Below are 26,604 nucleotides of genomic sequence, written 5' to 3' on the forward strand. Positions count from 1 at the left end.
TTTTGGTGAGGGGTGGAGGTTTTTTACAATAGTTAAATCTGTACAAATTCTAGTGCGAGAACACAGTTACACTGGGGTATAGCTTACTCCTCTTCCCTTACAGGAAGAAGCTACACTAGTATACACGCCTTTATACTACACTAGTATACACGCCTTTATAGTATTGTAACTGTGTCCCCAATCAAAGAGGTTGTGCCGCTTTGACTACACCAGATAATTTCAAACTCCACTCCCGTGCATTTCAGACTTAGAGCTATCTTATGGCTGAGCAATAGTGTGATTAGCACTTAGCAGCAACAAAAAAGGCACGTTTTACTCACCAGAAGGTATCCTCGAAACTGATTGTATATTATCGCTGTCAGCAAGTTCATCAGAAACAGGTTTCCTTTAAGAAAAGAAATACATATAGTGAGATCCACTGGACATTTAGTTCAGTTTCTTTGAATCATATCGTGTTTGCCTGAGTCTAAGCCACACAATGAATAATCTGGACCTAAACACAGAGTCATTTTTTGGTGAAACAACAAACCTATAGGATTTGAATATTGCTAGCTCATAAAACAGGAGCCATTGCAACATTTTTACAATAGCCACCAAGAGAGAAATCAAACTCAACATTTCTATTGCTCACTTAAATAATAAGCAGAGCTATAACAAGAAGTCAGGTTTTAAGACAGAAGTATTTGTAAAGGCAGAAACTAATGAAGACTTTTCAACTGACTAGAACTTTACATCTTAAAACTTTGATAGAAAAAAATAAGAATTAAATTACAACAATGTTTGCATATGTTGCACAGTAAGCTGGTAAAGTGACTCTAAAATTCAACACAATTAGTTTCCTCACAACAAATATCTGATTCTTGCCCTCCCCGCCAGCCCAACTAATAAAATTTGCCAATAGTTTGCATGTATGGCTCTACAAAAGTTTGAACTAACAACAGGTCATGGACTAACCTATCTAAAAATGAGAAAAATTGCTGTAAGCGTCTTTCATGAAAACTATACTTCAAGATACTTCACAGAGTTAAATAAAACTGCAAAGTTTAAGTAAAAGAAACACAAAGAAAGAAGACTATTGTGGTTATAAATCCCAGAAAAAAATTAAAACAACAGCTTTTCCAAACTCCAATTCTAAGGTTCCTCTGTCAGGGTGTGGTAAAATGATTAACAAGTAACTTAGCACCTACGGGCTAGTCTACACTAGAAGTGCTGCAGCTGTGCTGCTGTAGCATGTCTGGTGAAGATGCTCTTGGCCAACGGGAGAGAGCTTGCCCGTCGGCATAATAAAACCACCTCCACGAGAAGCGTTAGCTATGTCAGTGGGAGAAGTTCTCACACCGATATAGCACTGTCCACACCAGCACTTAGGTCGATGTAACTTATGTCACTCCAGGGGGGTGGCTTATTCACACCCTTGAGCAACATAAGTTATGCTGACATAAGTGGTAGTGTGTACAAACCCGAAGTTACTGAAGAGAACAGGTGACTTACCCAACACAGTGAAGAGTATGAAGAAGATAGAATAGGCTCGATTCTTAGAATATGCAGGAATCATCACTGTATAAAAGTTTTAAAACAAATGGGAGTTAGGAATGTTGTGCCTGAAAGAAACAAACACTTAAAATCCTGATCTGGTATAGGTGGAGACCATGGGGCAAATTAGCTGGGGTAATTGTAATAGCTTAAGTCAATGAAACTACGACAGTTTAAATTGTTTCAATGGGGGCAGAAGTTGGAGAAATCTTTAAAGGCTTTAAAGAGTTAAAAAGGACACAAATTTGGAGTAGTCCTTGCAGTTTTCTCACTAATTGCAGAAGGAACCATTATATGGAAGAATAGTAAGAATATTTAGGATCATTTGATAGTGGTCAGACTGTAAATTAAGGGGAGCAATGGAATTCATTCCATCAACTATTTTATATTGTTAATAGGAGAGAGGATATGAGAATGACTTTGGATTGCTCACCATCAGGGTTATTTGCAGTAGTCAGCAGCACCAGCAGTGAAGTCAGTGAATCTGGCAAATTGTGAAAATATCCCACCCATTCCTTGTCTTGCTGCTTATCCTAGACACAGAGACCCATATTATTACCAAAGCAACACTGAGGTGTCAACAAGCCTGTGTCTTGCCAGGGAAAATCAGTTAAGAATCACCCAAGAACCCTTTTCACTGCTTGATACAATACAGACAGCCAAGTCTACCAAGCAAGGTGGAAGAGAGCTGTGAAAGTAGTGTAGAAGATGTAGGCAACTTACATGCAAGGTTCTGATACAATCAATCAGTTATGCTGCTGTAGCACCTTCAGGCAGACATCATTAAAACGTAAGAAAGAACATAGTTAAAAACGGCAAGATGTAGAAGTGTTAATACAGGATTTAGGTCTGCCTAAAGTCTATGGACATGGGAGGGAAGATAATGCCAGAAAGAGGGAGTGTAGCAATTCTGATAATGGCACAAAGATGAAAAGAGCATCCCCTCCAAGCAGAGAGGGCAGCTCGGTGCATCGGAGAGAATGGGCTTCTGAGTATGATAAAATCACCAACATAAGAAACTTTAATGCAGACAGTAGCGTCTTAGGCCCCTATGCACACTGCAAAAGTCAAGCCTGTATGGGAAGCTGTACAGTCTGCAGACACTAAGGGTATGGCTTCACTACCAATGTTAAAACGCTGCCACAGCAGCGCTTTAGCGTGGCTGTGTAGTCGCGGCACCAGCACTGGAAGAGAGCTCTCCCAGCACTGTAAAAAAAACCACCCCCACGAGAGGCGTAGCTCCCAGCGCTGGTGCACTGTCTACACTGCCACTTTACAGCACTGAAACTTGCAGCACTCAGGGGGCTGTTTTTTCACACCCCTAAGAGAGAAAGTTACAGCACTGTAAAGTGGCAGTGTAGACAAGGCCAAACACAGTTCTATCTTACAGTGCAGATGGGAAACCAATCATGATTCCAAACTAAATTACAATAGCTTTTCCAAACTCTTATTCTAAGGTTCCTCTGTCAAGGTGTGGTAAAATGATTAACAAGTAACTTAGCACTCTATAGGCAAAGCTGTAGAACAATTTGTGGATACAATTAAAACAGATCATATCTATAATACAACGCAGAAACAGGTCTTATTAGTTTCGGACAGCCGACACTCAGTTTTTCAGCATGCACAGGTCCTCGGGCCCTAACCGCACTGAAGAACAAGCCATGTTAGTGACAGTTGTGTTTAAAAAAGGCCCTGAAACCACAGCCTGAGAACTATTCTCAAACACAGTTGTCACTTGCGCAGTCTTCATACGGGAGGAAACCCCCACCGTCTTGCACAGAGACCCTCTGACATCTCCCAGGTCTTCTGCCAAATAGCTTCTCCCATTGCTAGAGATAGGCCTGCTTGCACTCTCTTACCTGGAACCTGGGTACTTCATTTCTAAATGAACGCAAGTAAGCTCAAGAACAAATTTACCCAGGACATGTGGGTGTTCTCGTTCTCTCTCTCTCTCTCTCTATTTATATTTATATTTATATTTATATACATACACACACACACACACACACACAAACATACAAGGCCCTGTTTACATAATGCAATTTTAGGGCCTTAACTACACTAGCCTTTCTGTTCCCACTTTAAAATTCTCACCTGTGCTAATACCAATGCAACTGTAACAACACTGGAAGCTCCTCCATGGATAAGGCTGCTGGCATTTTTAACCACCATGTCAGCCAGGATTGCTATGAACAGAACTAGGCAAAGGGATTAAAAAAATGCAGTAGGGAAGTTAGTGTAGTCACAGCTCAGAAATGAAGACGAAGTTCAGTTTTGGAGATATAGCATTTTGAGAGTGAGAAAGAAGAGACCGTAAAACTGGTTTGGAAGTGACCTTCCAATGCATTCTTAAATATATAGTACAGCAAACATCAGAATGTGTATGTTTTGTAATTCAGTTTCTAAAAACAACCCTCCTGTAAGAGATTATAAATCCATCCCAAGAGTTCTGACAAAGAAGGTTGGGGAACCTATCTGTTCTTGGGGAATGGGTTTCTCTGGCTTAATCAGACAACCAACATATGCAAAAGCCACTCAGGCGAGAAAAAACAACACTGGGATTTGTCACAGCATAAATGTTAGTTATTAGTTACCTTTGATCGAGCAAACAGCAGCATGCCAAACATGGTAAAGAGACACAAGTGAACAGCTAGCAGCAGAACAACACTATCAGAGAGAAAATATATATGTCGACATTAGTTCTTTTGCTAAAACACAAGAGGACACAGTCCTAAACAAAATCAATGTTTTTAAAAAAAGCTAGAGCAAAGTAACAAACAAATCATACAGGCCTCATTTGGAAAAGCATCCCAATTCAGGACCTATAAGCATGTGTCATTGACTTCAATCAAAACTGACTGCAGGACTGAAGTCAATGGGACTTAAGCATGCATCTAAATGCATCTAAATCAGGGTCATAGTCTTCTGTCACTTAATTATAAGGATTGTTTCTATAGCATTAGGCCTTATGACCTTCTTTGGCAAAAATATATAGTCTTAGTGGGTTTGTATATATCTTTGATTCTAAGATTAATATACCCTGTGTCAATCAAAGAGATGTGAGGGGATATAGCAAAGTCTATATACCATACACATGCATGCGCAGGAACAGGTCTCTTTAAAAAAGCATCATGCTGTGTGATTGCACTCCTTACTTTGATTTCTAGTTAAAGGCTTCTAATAAGAAAATACAATGCAATATCTGTACTGCTAACGCTCCCCCAAGAATGAAAATACTGAAGTAAAGCACCCTGCAATAAATGCATCATGGGAGAAGGTAGCCTAATGGTTTGAGTTCATAACTGGGAGCCAAGAATTCCCTATGTTCTACTCACAGCTCTGAAACAGATTCTCTCACAGGTCCTGGACAAATCATTTAACCAGTTGATGCCTGTTTCCCCTCATGCAAGGGGGTTATGAGGATTAATGTACATAGTCATGAAGCATGGCTAGAAAGGGTTAAACATCCTGCAAAATAAATAACCCTCAAAAGACATGTAGGGATAATGATAATGTTTGTGTATTTACATATGTATGAGAATGGTTGATAATGTAATCAACAGTCCCTGTCTATGCTGTACTCTGATATCATTTAAATGAATTGTAAACACGGGATATCTCGGTATTCATCTCTCTGTGAAATGTACTGTGAATGGTGGAGGAACAAGCAAATGGCCTTATGTTAATTCGTATAGCTAAGTATGGTGATGGATCTCCTTCAAAGTCATCCTAATTACCTTTTGTTCCCCGAGAAACTCCCAACTTGTCAAACAGGACATGAAATTGTATAAAAGATCCTTGGGTCTGATTCGGTCATCTCAGATCTGCTTAAGCTTCTGCAGGGGAAGTTTGAGTTGCAAGACTGAGGTCCCAGTTATGCTGGTATGCCCTGAATAGGAGATTTGGACATTGGACTATGACCTATGAACTGAATTCTAAAGGAACTCTTTGCAACTAAAAAGCTCACCATCTCTGCTGTGAATCTGAACCTCAATGAATTGAACTCATGTCTGGATGTAGATTAATCTTTTAACCATACTCTCTCTCTTTTGTTTTTTAATAAATTTTAGTTTAGTTCATAAGAATTGGCTGTAGCGTGTATTTGGGTAAGATCTGAAACATTCATTAATCTGGGAGGTAATGTGTCTGGTCCTTTGGGATTGGCAGAACCTTTTCTTTTATATGATGAAATAAGATTTACAGAAATTTTCATCATATCTGATGTGGGTACCTGGATGGAGGCCTGAGGTTGGATCATTTTAAGGGAACTGTGTTGTTTGGACTTCTGAGTAACCAGTAAGGTAATAAAGAAGCTGTTTTATGCTATGTATTGGAATATTCACCAGCTTTATGGGGATTGTCTGCCCCATTTTTTGCAGTTTACTCAATTAGAGTGACTATAGCTGGCTCCCCACTAGGACCCCGATCACAATAGTACTTTCAATATAAAATTATGAGTGCCAAGTATTATATACAAGTGTGAGACACAAACACGTTCACATGCACAAATCATCAGTACTGCTACTCATTTTAGAGGCACCACATGCTTTCTGGCAAGACTTAAAATAGACAAGTGGTCTCATACTGAGGAGTGATCATACCCACAACTCTCAGGATAAGATACACAATCACTAGGCCTCAAGCTCCCAGAAAGGAAGTGAAACTTTGAGAACCTTAGGCCATTGTGATGGGAAGCATAGTAACATGCATATTTAAAACAAGCAACCAACCTAAAGAACCCTAAAATCCTACCAAAACAAAACACTCCACTGCACACACCTCTCCCTGAGGAAGAGGATGAGAGAACAAACAACACATGACAGGTGCAGATTTAGGCCTTATCTACACTACAAAATTAAGTCGACCTAAGATGGGTTGATGTACAGCCACCGCAGTAATTACTGTGGTGGTTCATGTCCACACTACACCCCCTCTGTTGGTGGTGCATGTCCTCACCAGGAGCGCTTCCATCGACTTAACTGTGTGGGGCACTGAAAGCTGGAGCGCACACACATCCTCGCTGAGGTAGAAGGTTCCAACTATGAGCCCCATGCAGGGCTGATAGCTGGGACTGTCGACCCTGGGGCAGCTGTGAGCCCCATGAGGAGCTGACAGCCAACAGGCAACGTAAGTAACACAGTGTCTACACAGACACTGCATCAGCCTGACTACATCAACCTAAGCATTACACCTCTCACGGAGGTAGAGTTATTAGGTCGGTGTAGTGGGTGACTTACATCAGCGGGAGCAACATTGTAGTGTAGACACTTACAGAGTTAGGTCGACCTAACTCTGTAGTGTAGACCAAACCTTAGTCACATAGCTTAATGCACTACTGAAAGGCACTCAGCTACTATGGGGATGAGTGCAGTATGAGAAACTGTACAGAACAGCATTAGCTCACCTCACCACTGGGGTAACATTCAAGTTACTGCATAGATAATTTTCCCAGCTATAGGTAGGCCATAGCCTGCTCCTGTAAGGGACTTTCTTTCATCCGCTAATCATTTACCTAACTGGTCTCTCTCAACATAGAACCTGTCCAGATTCCACACTCCCAGAATAATGAGACTACCTAAAAGGCAGGTTCAGGTACCAGGCTGCAACAGATCTGAGGGAAATTACTGTGCTGTTACCTACCTTGCCATTTCTGGCAGAGTGCTGTTGATGCATTTTAATGTCTTTTTCATCATAGAGGAGTTCTGAAGGAGAAAGAAAGGCCGGAGAATTCGTCTTATTCTCACAGTCTGTGAAAATAAAATAGTGGGTTTAGTATTGAGCCCTACAAAGTTTCACACAGCAGACACCACTAATTTTTTTGGCATTTTTGTTAGAAAAGATTAAGAAAATGATGGATTCCCAGAAACAATGACACTTCATAAAAGGAATTTTTTATTATGCAATTGTGAATTAGTTTTCGATCACCTTGCAAGGCACCTAATCATCATTTGTTTCATTTTACAGCCAGGTAAACTGAGGCACACAATGGTTAAGGGTAGAATTTTCAAAAGCACCTAATACATAACCTGCTCCAGGACACAGAGTGAATCAGTGGCTGAGCATGCCATAACGCTGGATTCTTAACTCAGCCCCTTGTTCTAACCATTAGTTGTCAATCCCTTGCCAACTATATGATTTTACAGTTTTATTCTGCAAACAAAAGGTAAACTGTATTGCGCACAGGGGAAAGGAACCTATAAAAATCTAGTGTTTTGGGGTTTTTTTATATCAGCCTTTATGTAAATATTTTTAAAAACAAATTCTTTACTTTTTTAAAAGTGATCTTCAAAGGGGAAAATAGTTTTGTCATTTGATTTTTTTTATTATATTTGAACATAGTCCAAAACTTTTCATGTTGTATTTATCTTTTACTTCTGCTTTCCCTCTCCCTTACAGACCTTTTTTACATTAGAAATATTAAGTCTTTACTTCTCTGGTTTTGCTGAAGGACTCCTTAGGACACTGAAAAATTATCAGGATCACTACAAGGATGAGGGACGGAGGTAAATCTAGCATTTTAGACACACAAGGTTTTATTTAGTTTATAGACAGATGGGTCCAGGGTTTGTACATTAGGGTGCATAGGGTTTTCCCAAAAAGCTTTTCTATACACAAAACTATACCATTTTAACTATACCTGTATAGTGAAAGAAGTACAAGCCCACCACCACCACCCAAGTTTGGATGCAGCTATACTGCTATAAAGGAGTGTATCCCAGTATAGCTCATTCCCATAAAAGAAGGAGAATAGGTTATAATACGATAGGTTATAATACAATTTTCAGTAGAAAAATCACACCCCTATCTGAAATAGCAAAAATGTACAAAAACTATGTACAGACCAGGCCTAAATATTAACACCAGTCTAGATACAGAAGCAGTTGCTAGCCAATATAGAGACTACTTAACTTGATGCAGCAACAAAACAAGACGTTTACCTCATTCCCTCAACCAGGGTTTTGGTCTGATGCCCTTTTTGTTGTTGTTATTATGATTGTATATAAATCTTCCTCAAAAGTACGCAGCATTGGTCCCAGGATATTAGCAAGACAAGGTGGGTGAGGTAATATCTTTTATTGGACCAATTTCTGTTGGTGAGACACACAGGAGTGGCGCCAGGGTTTTTGGCGCCCTAGGCGGGGGTCCTTCTGCGCTCCCGGTCGGCGGCGGGGGGGTCCTTCCGCGCTCCTGGTCTTCGGGGCTCTTCGGCAGTGGGTCCCGGAGCAAGTAAAGGACCCGCCGCAGAATTGCCGCCAAAGACCCGGAGCGCGGAAGGACCCCCCGCCGCCAAATTGCCGCCCCCCCCAAATCCTGGTGCCCTAGGCAACCGCCTAGGTCGCCTAAATGGAAGCGCCGGCCCTGGAGACACACAAGGTTTCGAGCTTACACAGAGCTCTTCTTCAGGTTTGGGAAACATACTCTGAAAGGCTATGTCTACACTACACAGATTTTAGCAACACACACCCACTAAAAGGTGCACAGTGTAGCCGCTGTTTGTCAGTAGGAGAGCGCTCTCCTGCTGACAAAGCGCTGTTCACCCCAGCGCTTGTCATCGACAAAAATTTTGTCTTTCGGGGGTGGGGTGCGTGTTTTTTTAATACCTCTGAATGACAAAAGTTTTGTCTTTCACTTGCCAGTGTATAGAAAGCCTGAATGTCACAGCTAAATACAAGGTGGAACAGATTGCTTAGCATAAGTAGTTAACACATATTTCAAGCATCCATTCAAGGTGAAATGGCCTGTTAAAACCACTCCTGTCACTGGAGAGAGCACGGGGCTGTTAGTGGGTTACAGATTGTTGTAATAAACCATAAATCCAGTGTCTTTATTAAGTCCATGATTTCTAGTGTCTAGCAAAGTTATGAATTTAAGCTCCCAGACTTGTCTTTTGAAAGTGTTGTGCAAGTTTCCTTTGAAGATGAGGTCTGATGAGTCAGATATAGAACTCCCACACAAAAATGATAAAGGACAAAGAACACTATCACCGATGGGTGAACACTCTTCACAAAACGATTACTCCGTATCTGACCTCTCAATCCTCATCCTCAAAGGAAACTTGCACAACATCTTCAAAAGAAGAGCTTTCATTCATAACTTTGCTAGACACTAGAAATCACAAACTTAATAAAGACATTGTTACAGTAAACTATAAATCCAATCTGTAACCCACTAATCCCCTCTTTTTTAGTCCTGTGACTGCAGAGAGGTTAACTGGCACTTCACCTTGGTCTCTTACAATATGGGTAAACTATTTATGCTAAACAATCTATTCCACCTTGTATTTAGCTGTGACATTCTGATTACCGTATATACTCGATCATAAGCTGGTTCGTTTATAAGCCGACACCCCCCCCCGCCCAAGATGAATAAGTAAAAATGGAAAATTTTTATAACCCGTTCATAAGCCAACCCTATAATTCAGGGGTCAGCAAACTTTGGCTCCCAGGCTATCAGGATAAGCCGCTGGTGGGCCGAGATGGTTTGTTTACCTCTAGCGTCCGCAGGCACGGAGGTAAACCTAAGTAAACAAAGTGTCCTGGCATGCCAGCTGCTTACCCTGACGGGCCGGGACAGCAACTGGTGGGGAAATTTTTTTGGGGGGAGAAGCTGAGAGTCAGGGGAGTAACCCCTGTGACCACCCCCCACATGACCCCACCCCTAACCTGGGACCCCCACATTCTCCCCATCCCATCCCACCTTATCTAGGGAGGGCCAGGGGAGGATGTCACTGATCTGGCTGGAGCTGCTCCGGCAGGCTGGGCAGCGCGGCTGCAGCCTGCTCCAGCGGGCCAGACAGGGCAGCGCGGCCGCAGCATGTTCCAGCGGGCTGGGCCAGGTGGCGTGGCCGCAGCATGTTCTGGCGCTCAGGCGGCGCGGCCACAGCCTGCTCTGGGGGGCGGGGCTGCAGCCCCGGAGCTGCAGCTGCTTTGGAGGCTGGGGGGAGAGCAGCGTGGCCAGAAGCGGAGAGACTGCCCCGCCTCTTCCCTTCTGTCTCTGCTGGCTGTGCTGCCTCTCCTAGCCCCTCCCCGCAACAGAGGGAGCAGTATCCCACCTCTCCCTCTCTATACCCGTTCATAAGCCAATCCCCATCTCTGGTGCTTCCCTTTTTTACTAAAAAAATTCAGCTTATGAACGAGTATATACGGTACCTTTCCCAGACCTGAAGAAGAGCTCTGTGTAGCTCAAAAGCGTATCTCTTTAACTAAGAGAAATTGGTCCAATAAAAGATATTACTTCACCCACCTTGTCTCTCAGGTAAAATATAAAAAAGAAGCTAGCTGCGACAGCAGAACACTACTGCTTCATATGCAAGTTCAGCAGTTATGTCCATTCAACATTAACAATTCTTTCTTTGCCACTGCACTAGTATCCTGGTCACTAAAATATGCATTACAAATTTTGAGTCTAACAGTTTAACACTAACAGCACTGTGTTAAACCCCTGGCTACTCCTGCAAATGATCTGAAGCAAGGTTTACATGCTTTGTCGGGGGCGGGTGAGTGGTGTTTGACAATGGCTTTGGCACAGGAATCTGCATTAACACAAAATGCAAAACTCCAGCCTCATTCTCTTCCTGTACATTTGGATCATTTGAATATTTTGTAATCACTGATTGATGATGATGATGATGATTCAGTGTGAGTCACTTACAGCCAGGGGAGCTGTTGCACAGTGGAGGAAGAGGAGAGAAAAGCTAGGTTACTATGATTAGGATATGTGTGTTTAGAAGCATGTCACAAGATTTTTGATCATATTACTCTTGTAAAGTCACATGGTTAAAATGACTGCAACTCCCTCTGAAAAAGCAAGATTTGGCACTATATTTATCTTAGGGTGACCACACAGCAAGTGTGAAAAATCAGGACAGGGGTGGGGGATAATAGAAGCCTATATCAGAAAAAGACCCAAAAATCGGGACTGTCCCTATAAAATCAGGACACCCTAATTTATCTTGACATTTTGAGAGGGCGGGTTGGCCATGGGCAGCTACCTTCAGTAAATCCTACAAAGTTAAATCCAATGGAAAATTCTGTCCTCTTCCTCCTGCACAATGAAATTTCTGCTAATGGCCAGATTCTTTTCTATTCCATTCAAATTATCACAAAGACTACTTATACTGGCAAAGCTGTATTCAATTTTACAGAGACCATTACATCCTTTATTGAGAAACTCAAATTAAGTGTCGCAAAAGACTAGCTTTGCTACAGCAGGTGTTTCCTAATGTCTCATTATGCTCACTCTAGCAGCAAACACAAGACAATAAAAGCAAGACACCCCACCCAGCACTGTAATTTTTAGGCACCACACAGTAAAGGCCCTCCTAAAGGCCTTCTCTGCAGTAATTCCCTCCCTGCCACAAGCCTCCTGATAGTTTGGGGAGGGATGGAGGGAATAACAGTTCTTACCTCTGTACAAAAAAAGCTCAGTGACACAGTCCAGTCGATAAGGGAAACAACCAGTGTCAGGATATAAGCCAGCAGCCATTTCGTTTTCTGAAATTCTTCCCAACCAATTAAATAACTCTGGAAGGCAAACAAAATTTAAACAACTGTTAAACCATAACAAGTTGAGTGGGCACTAAACTGAAAAGGAAACTGATCCAAATACACTGTAAAAGATGTGTTATTTTTAAGGGTATGTCTGGCAGAGTTACAGCACTGGCAGTTACAGCGCCGCTCAGAGAGCACTGAAGGGAAACTGCTATTGTGTGTTCACACTGTCAGCTGCCTGCGCAATAGCGTGTTCACACTTGTGGCACTTGCAGCAGTATTGGGAGTGGTGCATTCTGGGCAGCTATCCCACAGAGCATCTCTTCTTCTGCCACTAAGAATTGTGGGAAGGCGGAGGGTGTCGTGGGGCATCCTGGGTCCTGTCCCAATGCCCCGTGATGCATTGCTTCGCATCCCAGCAATTCCTGTGCTTCCGTCCGCATTTGGCGCCATCTTTCAACAGTTTGTGTACTGCGCGCCCTACCTCTTCAGTCTGCAGGAATGGATCCCGCACTGTTGACCAATATGCTGCTCGCTCTCACTAACAGCAGCAAGATAATAATGAACACAGCCTGTGGAAAATGTGGGGACAATAATGATAAGGCCCCTACAGTGCTGGCTCTCCCCAAGAGCCCCGTGCCCCGTGTACAGTATGGTCCTGGAACACTGATTTCCCCTGCCCCTGAGGCTACTTACCATTTTGGGGGTCTTGTGGCTCATGTGCTTGCCTGGGGTCAGCCAGTTAGTGATAGGTATGTGAACAGTGGCTGTGTTTTAAATCAGCGGTCTGTGTGTTGCAAATAATACTGTTTCTGTAAAATGTTGCATTTTGGCTTCACAGATATGACCTTGGGAACCCAACCTCCCTCTTTGTTATCAGCGGCTGAATGGCTGCGCAGAATTAGAAAGCCGCCATGAAGAACGAAGGAGAACTTGCTGCGTGATGTTATGATGCACTCCGCAGCCGAAAAACAAGAATTGAAGAAGTGGCAGGACAGCAAGAAGAGGAACCAAAAGGAGAACGTGGCACACCAGAACGAAGCCATGAAGTGGCTCTTAAACGTTATGGAGCACCAAGCAGACACGCTCCAGGTGCTACTAGCACTGCAAACCGAGCAGCTCCACGCCCGCCCTCCCCTGCAGCCGTTGTCGCAAAACTCTTTCCCATGTGCCCCCCAGACACCGCCAACACACTCTTATCAACCTCCTGGCTCCACTCTGTACCAGCTGCATTCCACTCCTGCCCTGTCACAGTCCAGCCCTGCGGACTCCCAGTACCCACTGCACTCAACACCTGTCCCTCTGCAGTTTAGCCCTGCTGAAGTACAATACCTGCTGCACTGTAATCCAAAGGAGAAGGTTGGATAGGATACCTGGACATACACAAATCTTTAACCGTCCCGGGACCCCACCTACTCCTGGGACCCTCCCTTCCCCCATCCCTCTCAGTGCTGATGTGTATTTTTGTTTCCCTCTCTCCTCTGGTTGTTTTTTAATAAAATAATTGTTTCGGTTTGAAAGCAATCTTTATTCCATTAATTGAAAACAAACAGAGCCCTGCAAAGCAACAGGCAATTTTCTTACACCTTTATAGTGCATCATCTACACCAATCACAATCACCTCCTAGCATTACAAGCACTGCACTCCCGAGCATAGCAACAAATATTAGTGGCTTTCAGCTTCAAATTGCTGCCTCAAGGCATCCCTGATCCTTATGGCCCCACACTGCGCCCCTCTAATAGCCCTGGTCTCTGGATGTTCAAATTCAGTCTCCAGGCGCTGAGCCTCAGCAGTCCAACCCTGAGTGAAGCTTTCACCCATCCCTTCACAAATATTATGGAGCGTATAGCACGTGGCGGCTATAAGCATAGGAATATTGTCATCGGCCAGGCCAAGCCTCCCATATAGGCAGCACCAGGGGGTCTTTAAACAGCCAAAAGCACACTCAATAGCCATTCTGCACTTGCTCAGCCGGTTGAACCACTCGGTGCTTCTGTCAAGTTGCCCTGTGTACGGCTTCATAAGCCACAGCATTAAGCAGTAGGCAGGGTCTCCCAGGATCACAATGGGCATTTTGACATCCCCTACGGTGATCTTCTGGTCCGGGAAGAAAGTCCCTGCTTGCAGCTTTCTGAACTGGCCAGCGTTTTGAAAGATGCCTGCTTCATGCACCTTCCCGGACTGTGTTAATGTCTGTGAAACGCCCATAGTGATCTACAAGCACCTGGAGAACCATTGAGAAATACCCCTTCTGATTAATGTACTCGGTGGCTAAGTGGTCTATTGCCAAACCTGGAATATGCGTGCCATCTATCGCCCCTCCGCATTCAGGGAAGCCCTTTTGCGCAAAGCCATCCACAATGTCACGCATGTTGCCGAGAGTCACGGTCTTTCGGAGCAGGATGTGATTAATGATCCTGCATACTTCCGTCAACACGAGTCCAGTGGTCGACTTTCCTACTCCGAACTGGTCGGTAGCAGTCTGGAATAGCCAGTTTCCACAGTGCAATCACCACGCGCTTCTCCAATGACAGGGCAGCTCCCATTCTCATGTCCTTGCGCCACAGGGCTGGGGTGAGCTCATCACACAGTCCTATGAATGTGGCTTTCCTCATCCGAAAGTTCTGCAGCCACTGCTCGTCATCGCAGACATGCATCACGATGTGATCCCATCACTTAGTGCTTGTTTCCCAAGCCCAAAAGCAGCGTTCCACCGTAGTCAGCACCTCCGTGAATGCCACAAGCAATCTCGTGTCATAGCTACTATGCGTGGCGAGATCAATGTCGCATTCCTCTTGCCTTTATAGTTTAAGGAATAACTCGTGAGCAGGGAATCAAGGGAGAGTTTTCTCCAAGAGTGCGGCTTCCGCCCTGGCCTTTATGTGGCTCGCCTTTGTGCAGCAGTGGTCACCCCAGTGACAGCAGAGTGGTGTGGGAAAGTTACCCTTAATGGGGCAAGAAACAAAGCAGCTCTGCTAAAGAACCTGTGGCAGTGGGTTGCCCAGTATCTCCATGAGAGTTTCCTGGAGATCTCTGAGGCAGATTCCCATGAAGTGAGGGAGTCAATCAACACCCTGTTCCACCGCTCAGACTAGGCATGTGGTGGTACATACATCATACAGACACAAGCCTGCTTTCTGCAACCCTCTTGTTTGCACTTCTGCGATTCCCAAAATCAAAGCCACTTACCAGGGGCGTCCTCTCCTGTTTGCGCTTCACCAAGATCCGACAGCTGTGACTGGCTAGCCTCCTGCGGGGTAGAGAAGATCTCCGGGTTGCATGCATCTCTGACCTACAAGTCGTCCTCTGCCTCTGGGTCCCCCTCCCCCTCCACATCCTCGTCCAAGATTTCCTCCTCCTGGCTCGGTCCACTCTCGACTGGCACATGAGACACCGAAGTATCCACCGTGGCCTTCGCAGTGGAGGTGGGGTCGCCACCGAGTATCGTGTCCAGCTCTTTGTAGAACCGGCAGCTCATGGGCGCAGCACCGGAGTAGCGGTTTGCCTCCCACACCTTGTGCTAGGCGTTCCACAGCTCCTTCACTTTGACCCTACACTGCAGTGTGTCCTGGTCATGGCCCCTTTCTGTCATGCATCATGAAATCTGTCCGTAGGTATCATAATTCCTACAGCTGGAGCACAGCTGGGACTGGACAGCCTGCTCTCCCCAAATGCTGATGAGGTCCAGCAGCTCGGCATTGCTCCAAGCGGGGGATCACCTAGTGCGTGCAGCAGGCAAGGTCACCTGGAAAGATGTGCTGAGACCACTGCATGCGTCACCGAGCAAACAGGAAGGGGACTTTCAAAATTCCCAAGGAATTTAAGAGGTGGGGATGACGGTTGGTCACCTGAGGGCAGGGCAGTAGAGTTCAAACCGATGACCAGAGAGGCGAGAACAGGCATTGTGGGACGCCTCCAGGAGGCCAATCGCTGCGCTGTAATCGACCAGGGTGTCTACACTGGCACTGCAGTGCTCTACCTCCTGCGCAGAAAGCTGTACACCTCTCGTCAGGGTGGTTTTGTTACAATGATGCAACTGCGCAGTTTCTGCTTGCTAAGTGGCTTGGCAGTGTGTACACCTTGGGAGTTACAACCAGAAATCTGCTTTACTGCACAGAAACTTGCCAGTGTAGACAAGGCCTCAATCTTTGTTTGCAAATATTTCCCATAGAATGTGGAAAAAACACCTAACACTGACTACTAGAATTCTTCTGTTGACTCTTACTTAGCTCTGCTAGTAGAAGTTGCAGATGTTCCTCACCTCACCACACACACGCACACACAAACACATGGTAAATATCTGTGTAGGGATCAAAATGCTGATCCTTCAAAAACAGGAAGCATTTAAGGGTTCAAATTTTAGAAATTAGTCTGAATCTGAGCAAGCTGGATCATTTAGGGCCCAATTCTACAACCCTAACAAAACTAGTAAGAATACCTGGCCAAATAAGATCAGCCAGATCTGGCCCTTAGCAACACAATTATCATTTTATTTACTGTCAGTGAACAGCAGTCTGAATTTAAGGAAATATGGTTGTATTTCTTGGAAATGCATGACTAGTATCTCCCTAATTTTGAAGTGTTTTTGCACTGTTTTTATACAACAACGTGAAGTTGCATTTTTTCCAAAATTTAAGATATAATCAAACAACACAAATCCAAAACCTGCAAACCTGAATATGCTTTCAAATTACACCATCTCCCAAAATATAAAGGACAGACAGATCACTTTGACCGTGTCTACCATTAATATGCTGAACAAGCACACATGGTTCTTACATACTGTAGAGACCATGACTTTGCTCACCTTCACAGAGACGTCAGCTATAAAGACAAGGAAACAAAACAGCTCTATACTTTCAGTCAGGCCACAAGTAGGCTCCCAGGCTGTGCCACGATATCGTACATCTGACGTGACAGTGAGCGAAGAAGGGGTTTCAATGAAAGCCAGAGCCAGGATTAGAGTAATGGTGAGACTCAAAATCCTGGAAGGGTGGGGAACATAAAGACAGGAATAAAAGGAAGCAGACACTGGTCAGAAAATTAAGTGAGATATCAGAAGGATATCAAATTTCATAATGGTATTAAGCTTAATGCATATAGTGGAAACCACCTGAAAGCACTATATCACATGCCTATGCAGTACAGGACTTTTTGTCTGCATTTAGAATAAAAAGGCCAGCTTCAAACCAAATACCACAGCTTGGAAAATGTTGCTCCTTTAATGGCACCCAAAAATAGATGAACTAGAAGACACACAGTTGCTGCTGCTTAATTAAATGCTAGTAACAAAAGACAAGTTTGAATAACTGTAGTGTATGATCCTGCAAATCCTTAATTCCCGCAAACAGTCTTTACTCATGTGACTAGCCCCATGGAATTCTACAGAGCTATCTCCATGAGAAAGAGCTTACAATACTTGGTACTGTCCATTCTCGTCACTTTCACATTTATTCTTCATTTTGATTTGCTAGAAAAGTGTTTTGCAATAAAACAACAATTATTATATTAGCTACTCAAACTAACAAAATACAGAGACAAGAAGTCATTTCAAAACCCACTGCTAAATTAGAGAGACAAAAAGAGCAGAATACCAAGTTCTCACCACTGGCAAATTTTTGAATAATACCATCGATAAAGCCACAGGGATTTGGAGTCCACTCGGTGGTTTATGGAACGATACTGGAAGCAGGAGGCAAAGCACAAAAAAAGTAATTCAGACACTCAAAGAGGGAGATCAAGCTATTTAAAACCTAATTTGAGACACTTTCAGCTTTATACTAAGACAGAAAGGCTACTAAAAAAGAAAAATTACTGTTTGCGTAGTGAAGTCCACCAATGACTACCCCTTAGCTTGCACACATGTGAAGAAGAAGTGATATGGGAAAGAAACTGCTTTTATAAAGACCTCTTCATCCAAGGACCTCAAAACATGTTACTCATGTAAATTATACCTCAACACCTATAGGAGGTAGGCATCATTATTGCCATATATAGCTCAGTTAACTGAGGTACAGAGAGGCTAACTAACTTGCCTAAACCCGTGCCATTAGCCAGTAACTAAGCAGGAAATAAAATTCAGGAGTTCTGACAGTAGCCTCCTGCTCTATCCACTAAACTCTCACCAAATCTAATTATTACCCTCACTTTTTTAGCGTTCCTTCAGTCTAAGTTTGTTCAAAATACCCTAAGTAAAGTAAATGTTGAATAAAGTGATTCTGAAAATAAGAGCTAGCCTGAGAGCTGTGACGTCCGCGACCTCCATGACTAAATCGTAGCCTTAATTATAACATGTAACAAATACACACCACTGTAGGCACAGTAAGAAAGAAACAAATTCCATTTACCTGTATTGCATCTTCAATAAATACTACAGCTTGGTTTATGTAAAGATCATGGTCAGCTCCAGCAGCTGTGAGGTTAAAAGAAACAGTGGTCATTTCTGTTACCTGGGCAAAGCCTGCCGCACCAATGATTAATTATTATTTATGGTAGCAAGTAGGCATCCCCATCATGGTCCAAGACCCCAGCGTGTTAGGTGCTGTACAAAACACAAAACAAAAAGATAATCTGTGCCACAAAGAGTTTACAATATAGGTATAAGACAAGAGACAATAACAGAAAGGGGAGCACAAAAACAATCAGATAATAAAAGTCAGCACAATATGCAGAGGTCTCAGCTCACCAACTTGCTTACCGTGGTCAAATTTTATCATGTTTTTGAATGTGGATTATGAAGAGATGAAGCTTCCTTTCCTATCTTATAAACACTACCTTAACTGAGTGAATACGAAATAAAGAAATCTACTTTTCTTTTCACCATTTACTCTGGGTTTACTCAGATTCTGCAATGAATATAGACTAGTCTATATATAATCAATTTCACTTTCAGGTCCTCCTGAAGCCCGTTTCTAAAGCAAAGTGTTTGGGTTACAAGATTTACAGGACATTTGTTTCGGGGGTTGGGAGGGGGCAGGGAGAAGAGCAACCTTTCCCCATCAAAATGTCAAAAGATATCATATAAAAATAAGCTTTTACAAAACCAAAGACCAATAGAAAGCTTTCCAAAACTTAAATTTGGAACAAAATTTGTCCAAACTGTGTCCCTAAAATGGCCCATCTCCTGCAAAGAACCATGCCTCTCAACTAAACAAGGCATAAATGTGGCATGCAATGTGTGGCAGTGTGCCAAAGTGAGGGATACAAAAAAAATTATTAATTCAGGAAACTTAAAATGCTTTGTCAGTGTAACAGTTCTTTAGAGTAAATAGCTCTTTCTATACCTTTTCATTATTTCTGATGTAAACATTTTCAACAAGGGGGCATAAACTTTGTGTGGACCATTGGTAACCCTGAGGCCAAAATGAACAATATCGCTCAAAATGTAGTATCAAATTCAGAGATATGTAGGGCTGGAAGGGACAACATTTAAGTTCAGCCCCCTAAGTTGAGGCAGGACCAAGTATACCAACACCACCCCTGACAAGTGTTTATCTAATCTGTTCTGATGGGGATTCCACAACCTCCCTTGGCACTTAACTACCCTTATAGTTGGAAAGTTTTTCCTAATATCTAACATAAATCTCCCTTGCTGCAGATTAAGCCCATTACAGTACTTCTTGTCCAACCTTTAGTGGACATGGGGAACAACTGATCCCCGTTCTCCTTGTAACACTCAATGTATCTGAAGACTTATCAGGTCGCCCCCATCAGTCTTCTTTTCTCAAGACAAACATACCCAATTTTTTTAACCTTTCCTCCTAGGTCAGGTTTTCTAAACCTCTTAATCATTTTTGTTGCGCTCCTCTGGACTCTCCAATTTGTCCACATCTTTCCTAAAGTGAAGCACCTAGAACTGGGCACAGTACTCTAGCTGAGGCCTCACCAGACGCTGAGTAGAGCAGGACAATTACCTCCCATATCTTACATAGTTAAGAACCATAAAACCAAGAAACCATAAAAAATAGGTAGCTATGGCTTTAAAAATAGAATCCGGGAGATAAATTGTTTATAGTATACTTGCTATTTGAACCCTCACTTACTCCGCAGGAATAATCTCAGTCCCTATTAATATTACATACTCCCCCACACATGTGGTATAAGAATGAGATTCTTACATTTACACAGCACCTTTCATAACAAAGGACGGACACCAATGTCTATCACAAACTACACACAGAGCTTCACGGAAAAAAAACCACGTGTTGGCAATGAAGGTCACCATCAGCTGAACTCACATGGTGCACAACAGTATGGGGAGTGGGAGAGGACATTATGGACAAGAACACAAGGATAACCCCTCTTCTAAAAAGAACTTTCATGTCTATGCAAGCAGACAGGACTTCTATTTGCAAGGTCTATTCAAAAGACACACACATCCACACATTGAAGGCTTCTCTACAAAGGGAAATTTACTGGCATTACTATTGTCAATTATTTTTATTACCAGAGTGTCTGGACCAGGACCCCATTATGCTAGGCACTGTACAAACACAGAACATACTGGTATAACTTTATTGCTATAGTTATAATTCCCCACGTGGACACTCTTATTCAGAGTAATAGTAGCCTTTTTTCAGTTTACCCGATATTGCTAAATTATGTTGATAATTGTATTATGCCAGTAAGTTGCCCCATGTAGACATTAAGCTCTGAGTAACTTATATAGCACTCAGCATCAGGACTTCTTTGTCAGGATTTGAATATTTAATTCCCAGAAGCCTACTGCTTTGCTGACAAAAACATCCCTTCCACTACGAGGGCTCATAGAGAGGTTAATCAGAGAAAAGGAAAAGTGAAATAAATCCTGTTGGAATGATTTCTAAGTGACTGACTCTTACCCAGTTGTTATTACAGGCACAAAGGGCTGCATCTCCAGTCAGCAAAAGTCAGAGAGAAAGAAAATCAGAACGATTTCTCTTTAATAGAGTCTCAGCCAAATTCCTTTTTGGTAGCATCTATAGTCCAACACAACTTCAGTCTGTTATCCAGATTTACCTTTTTAAAAAAGATATATAGCTTCAAAATTCTGCACCTGATCTTGATCCCACTGAACTCAGTGGAGTGGTGCCACAGATTGAAATGGGAGGAGGACTGGGTCCTCTCTTTTTATATCTACCTGCAGCTATTACTACTACATCTACCAGGGCAGGATCCAAAACAAGGGAAAAGCTGACAGCACGTAATGAAGTAAAATAAAGCATCACTACGTAACAGTTATATTATCATAGCAATGTAGGACTGCAAGAGACCTTGGTAGGTCATCTAGTCCAGTACCCTTCACCGAGGCAGGACAAAGTATTATCTAGACAGGTCAGACAAATGCTTGTCAGGGTTTGTTCTTAAAAACTTCCTATGACGGAGATTCCACAACCATCCTAGGTAATTTATTCTAATGCTTAACTACCCTGACAGTTAGGAGGTTTTTCCTAATGTCTAACCTAAATCTCCCTTGCTGCAATTTAAGCCCATTATGGAATTATCAATCCAAAATTCATTAACAAAGTCTGTAGTAAATTATATATACAGCAAGAGTGAAGAGTGAGCACTTCCACCTTTATTTTGATTATATGCCTTTGGCATCAAGGAATCTTTGATTGCCCCAGTAATTAATCCAGTGAAGGGAACCAGAGACAGTCCATGCTTGTAGGGGAGGAGGAGAAGAGTCTCCCTCAGAGAACAAATGATGACAGGGCTCAGACACACACATAATACATGCCAGTGACAGGCTCTAGAGTGCCTGAATTTTAAAAGAGAAAATGCCAACTCCCCATGATGTTCCTATAGCTGACAGAAGTTCAGTAATAGCACCTACAAACTATCCCTGCAGGACATGGCAGTCAAGAAGTCAATGTCCCAATGACTGGGACATTATGAGAAAAAATTTGATCCCATAGCTAGTATAGCTTTGCCCACATCCCTGGTTCAAAAGCATAACGCATTACTAAGCAATATGCACCACTGAATTGAATTCCCAGATGACTGATTTGAACAGCATTCAATTTCCTAAGAGGTCAGCAAACAATTTAAAAATTTCACTGCATATTTGTGCGTAACAACCACATCTTTTTTAAACAGACCCTGACATCAACCATGAAGACAAATGCAACAGAGATTAAATTGCTTTGAAAAAAATACAGAGGCTGCTTCCAAACAGCAGAAAAGGCCTTTATTAGTCTTATTTTTTTAAATCTTGGATTCCCCATTTGTGCGACCACAGAACAATAAGGGCAAAGTTGATTACAGGAATATTGTCAGGAACTGGGGAAAGAGGGGAGGGGAACAGTTAGGATGGGATTTTTAAAAGCACCAAGTATTGACTTAATTCTGCTCCCACGGATTTGAGTAAGAGTAGTGTTAAGGCAATGCTGAGCACTTTGGAAAATCCCACCCTTAGGTTTTATATTAAAATAAATGTGTTTGCAGTTCTAGTAAAGATAGTTTGTGAGTGATTTATGCACTACCAAGAATACGCTACTCAAAGACCTAGTCTACACTCAAAGTCAGGTAGACATAGCTACAGCACTCCGGGGTGTGAAAAAAATCACACATCATAGCACCATAGCTAAGCCAACGTAACACCCAGCGTAGGCACAGCTAGGTCAATGGAAGCATTCTTCTATCAACCTAGTTACAGCCATTCAGAGAGATGGATTACCTACAGTGACAGAAAAAAAAACCCTTCTGTTGATGTAGGAAGCATCTACACAACGGTGCTACAGAGCCATAGCTGTAGCAACGCAGCTATAGCATCCGTAGCGTAAACATGATTGGGCCCAATTCTTCTACCCTTATATTGAGCAGTATTTAACACGAGAAGTCACACAATGGAAGAAGTCAGAAAAGTTACTGGACAAGGCACCCTCCCACAAATAATCTACAAAAGAAAACATTAGTGGCTGGGACATGTGCTGAGAATGGAAAGAGAACGCGTAAGAAATACCGCCCTTGAATGGAAGCCAGAAAACGCAAGGAGAAAGAGAGGAAGACCATGAATAACATGGAAATGAACAGTTCTGCACGACATCAAGCACCTCAACATGAAATGGGAAGATTTGGAGAGAAGGGCAGTTGACAGGCAAGAATGGCAAATGTGGGTAGCCCAATGTGCATCAAAGCACGGGATGGACTAAGGTCTAAGTCACACAATGGCGAGTAAGTGGCATTCAGTTCAAGAGTGCTACTGAGTTCAACACAAAACTGGGCAGCTTTGAAACAATTATGTAAAGTGCCTGCTACAAAAAGCTTGCGATCTAAGGCTGGGATTTTCAAAAGATGCCTAAGGGAGTTAGGTGCTCGATTCCTACTGAAATTTGATAAGAGTTATAGAGTTAGTCACCCAACTCTTGTTGAATTTCAAATAGGAATTAAGCACCTACCTCCCTTTGGCTCCTTTGAAAATCCCAGCCTAAAGACAGTGTGAAGTTTAGTTTATACAATTTTCCATGACACCTTCCCTTCAACATAAAGACATCTTAAGCGCCCACTTAAGACATCTACATCTCTTGTAAGAGAGAGGGGGGGAAAGCATTTAACTCAACATAAAAAACATCTGAAAGAAAACAGCATGACGCAGGAGTGGGGGATTGAAAATAGGTTAAACCTCAAGTCTTCTTGCTTTTGTTCACTCATTATCCCCAGTCAGCTAGGCTCATCCAAAACAAGTCAGTAAATAAATCAGTGGCATAGTGACGGTAAGTAATGCAATCTGACAAATCAAATTGAAATCCACATGCCAGCTATGTATATACACTATCAGTCTATGGGCATTAAACCCAATACACCAGGGCTTGTCTACACTGGGAAATTGACAGAACTATCTTATTCCACCACAGCTAATTTGGAATAGCTGAGCTGCCTGTGTGGACATCCTATTTAGGAATAAACAATCACTTTATTCTGGAACAGTGCACTTCCAAAGCAGAACAAACTGTTCCAGAATAAAATCACCTTTATCCCAGAACAGAGTGTCCAGATGGGGAGCTACACCAGTGCACTTTATTCCACCATCAACTACTTCATCAGTTTCCCCCTGCTGACAAGCCCTCAGTCTAGAATGATTACGGGCATCATTCCATTGACCCTGAATCTCTGTTCTGCAGCTGCCACCCACCCTAGAGTCACCAAGCGCTAGGTTCTGCAGGCACTAGTCCATATGCTATAGGCACCGCCCAGCAGGCGCTGAAGTCCCTGTTCTGTGGGCTTGTCTAGGCAATAACCCCGGGCACTGAGATCGCTGACCTAAGGGGTCTTTTAAGCACCACGCTCTAGATGCTCTCGCTCCCCCACATGGGCTGCAGTGCCTATGCTCTACGGGACAAAATCTACCTACTATGTCTTGCATCTGAAGAAGTGAGGTTTTTACCCACGAAAACTTATGCTCCCAATACTTCTGTTAGTCTTAAAGGTGCCACAGGACCCTCTGTTGCTACCTACTATGGGCTCCCCCAGAGGGGCAGGCGCTTATATAGGTACCACTTTACAGAGCCCAGTCCCTGGGCAGGCCGCGGAGCGCCCCAGCATCTCCGTGCCCCAGCGGGACCCCTCTGCGACGCACCAGCCCGTGGCACCATGCCCGAGGCTCCCCCAGCCCCACTCACCGTCCTGGACGGTGCAGAAGGCCGCGGGATCGGGGCAGTCGCCGGCCCCGAAGGTTCCCCTGGGCGGGTAGCCGCGGCCCGCTGTCCGGGCAGGCAGCAGGGGCTCCTTCTCGGTGCCGGCTTCCTCCTCCATGGACAGCGGCGGCTGCGCCAGGCGCTTCCCTGCAGCAGTTCCCAGCCGCGGCCGCCCGGCTCATAGGGAGAAAGAAGGCAGTAGCGCGCACTCCGCCTGGGGCTCTGCCCCGGGAGAGCCGGCTCCGCCCGCTACACGTGACCCGGCAGCCAGCGGGAGGAGGAGCCGCCTGACCCCAGCCCGACCGCCTCTTGGGGGACCGCAGTGCAGCGCCCCGGCCTGCGCGACCGGCGGTCGCTCGAGGGGGACTCGCGGGGACCAGGAGCAGGGGTAGCCAGGGGCTCCAGTGTGCGACGGGCTGGAGCTCCGACGGGTCCTGGGTGCAGTGGGCTGCAGGATCTGCCAGTGGAAGCGGGAGATAGTAGGGGGGCTGGGTCTCGTGGCTGCTGTGGCGCCCTGGAGCCCCTCTTCCTGGCTGGGTGACTCACAGCTATATCAGCGTGATCGCTGCTGTACCAGGCTCTCTCCTTCAGCTGGCGCAGGGGAGTCAGGACATAGGTGATAAACACTTTCATCTCTCCACAGGAGAGTATCCCACAGTCACTCCTGCTGCCTTGGTTCACGCTGAGCAGAAGCTATAAATCTCCTGAAGGGCTGGAGCCTACATTGCTAACACATCATCATGATTGTTGTCTCTAAAGCACTATTGTCACAGCTGCACAAGACAGCAAATCAGGATCCAATTTTAAAAAAATCTGCTTAACTGGACAGTACAGATCAATTACCTGGCCTGATCCTGGAGTAGTTCTGCTGCCATTCGTCTCTCCAAACCACTGTATAGCTAGACAGCACAGTACTTTATTTGCAGTAAATATGGCACAGATCAGGGGTTGGCAACCTTTCATTTATTCACTCTAATTTAAGGTTTCACGTGCCAGTAATACATTTTAACATTTTTAGAAGGTCTCTTTCTATAATATATAACTAAACTATTAGTGTATGTAAAGTAAATAAGGTTTTTAAAATGTTTAAGAAGCTTCATTTAAAATTAAATTAAAATGCAGAGCCCCCCAGACCGGTGGCCAGGACCCGGGCAGTGTGAGTGCCACTGAAAATCAGCTTGTGTGCCGCCTTTGGCACACGTGCCATAGGTTGCCTAACCCTGGCCCAGGTTCTTAAAGGTATTTTGGCACCATTGGAGAATCAGGTGCCTAAATATTTGAGCATCTGGACCTATGTGAAAGCCTTTCACTAATATTTGATACATGGCATTAGGCCAACTTCTTTAGAGTAGAATCCAATAACATGAGGTAAGAGTGGGCTTACTATACACTGAGTGACCACAGATGGAATTAAGAACCTCATTTATTAACTGTCATATCATCCATAACATTTTTTCCAGAGGACTGAGCACTGGATTGGGAGTTGGAAAGTCCTGTCTCTGCCACCTACTCACTGTATAGCCTCGGCCAAGTCATTTCACCTTCTGTCTCAATTTGTACTGTCTAAAATGAAGATATGACTACTTATGCACTCACTTCACAGGGGTGTTCTGAGAATTAGTGACAGTTGATTGTGTGCAGTGCTTTGAACATGTAAAGCACAATATAGATTATTATTTGTATTAAAGTATCACCCACAATTCCCAATCAGGATCAGGACCACAGAGTACTGTACAAACACTTAGGATGACACAGTCCCTGCCCTGAAGAATGTATGCTCATTATTATAATAAAATGTTTTGAAGCATGTACTGAACTTACCTGCAACATTGTTTTTAGAAACAAACAATTTATGGAAGCCAAGGAGTTCACTGGAAATTGCACTTTCCATCATAACCTCTCTTTGTTTTCACAGAAGCAGTGTATTTTCCACCAGGCTGTGTGATTCAGAATAATTAAACCTTCC

The 26,604-nt window shown here is 43.6% G+C and overlaps 1 protein-coding gene across 1 annotated transcript in view; it reads right to left on the reverse strand.

Moving 5' to 3' along the window:
• TPCN2 (two pore segment channel 2) overlaps nucleotides 1–24,756 on the reverse strand; it is a 49,648-nt gene extending 24,892 nt beyond the window's left edge. Inside the window, exons 1-10 of the mRNA XM_065403883.1 lie at nucleotides 24,624–24,756; nucleotides 18,372–18,436; nucleotides 17,630–17,706; nucleotides 16,832–17,009; nucleotides 11,940–12,056; nucleotides 7,174–7,280; nucleotides 4,128–4,200; nucleotides 1,967–2,066; nucleotides 1,492–1,557; nucleotides 321–385 (exon numbers count right to left, since the gene is read on the reverse strand). Coding sequence (XP_065259955.1) covers nucleotides 321–385; nucleotides 1,492–1,557; nucleotides 1,967–2,066; nucleotides 4,128–4,200; nucleotides 7,174–7,280; nucleotides 11,940–12,056; nucleotides 16,832–17,009; nucleotides 17,630–17,706; nucleotides 18,372–18,436; nucleotides 24,624–24,756 — 981 coding nt within the window. The remainder of the gene's footprint in view (nucleotides 1–320; nucleotides 386–1,491; nucleotides 1,558–1,966; nucleotides 2,067–4,127; nucleotides 4,201–7,173; nucleotides 7,281–11,939; nucleotides 12,057–16,831; nucleotides 17,010–17,629; nucleotides 17,707–18,371; nucleotides 18,437–24,623) is intronic.
• Nucleotides 24,757–26,604: the final 1,848 nt, after the last annotated feature.

This window comes from Emys orbicularis, chromosome 4, assembly GCF_028017835.1.
Source record: "Emys orbicularis isolate rEmyOrb1 chromosome 4, rEmyOrb1.hap1, whole genome shotgun sequence".
In the NCBI taxonomy this organism is placed as follows: Eukaryota; Metazoa; Chordata; order Testudines; family Emydidae; genus Emys; species Emys orbicularis.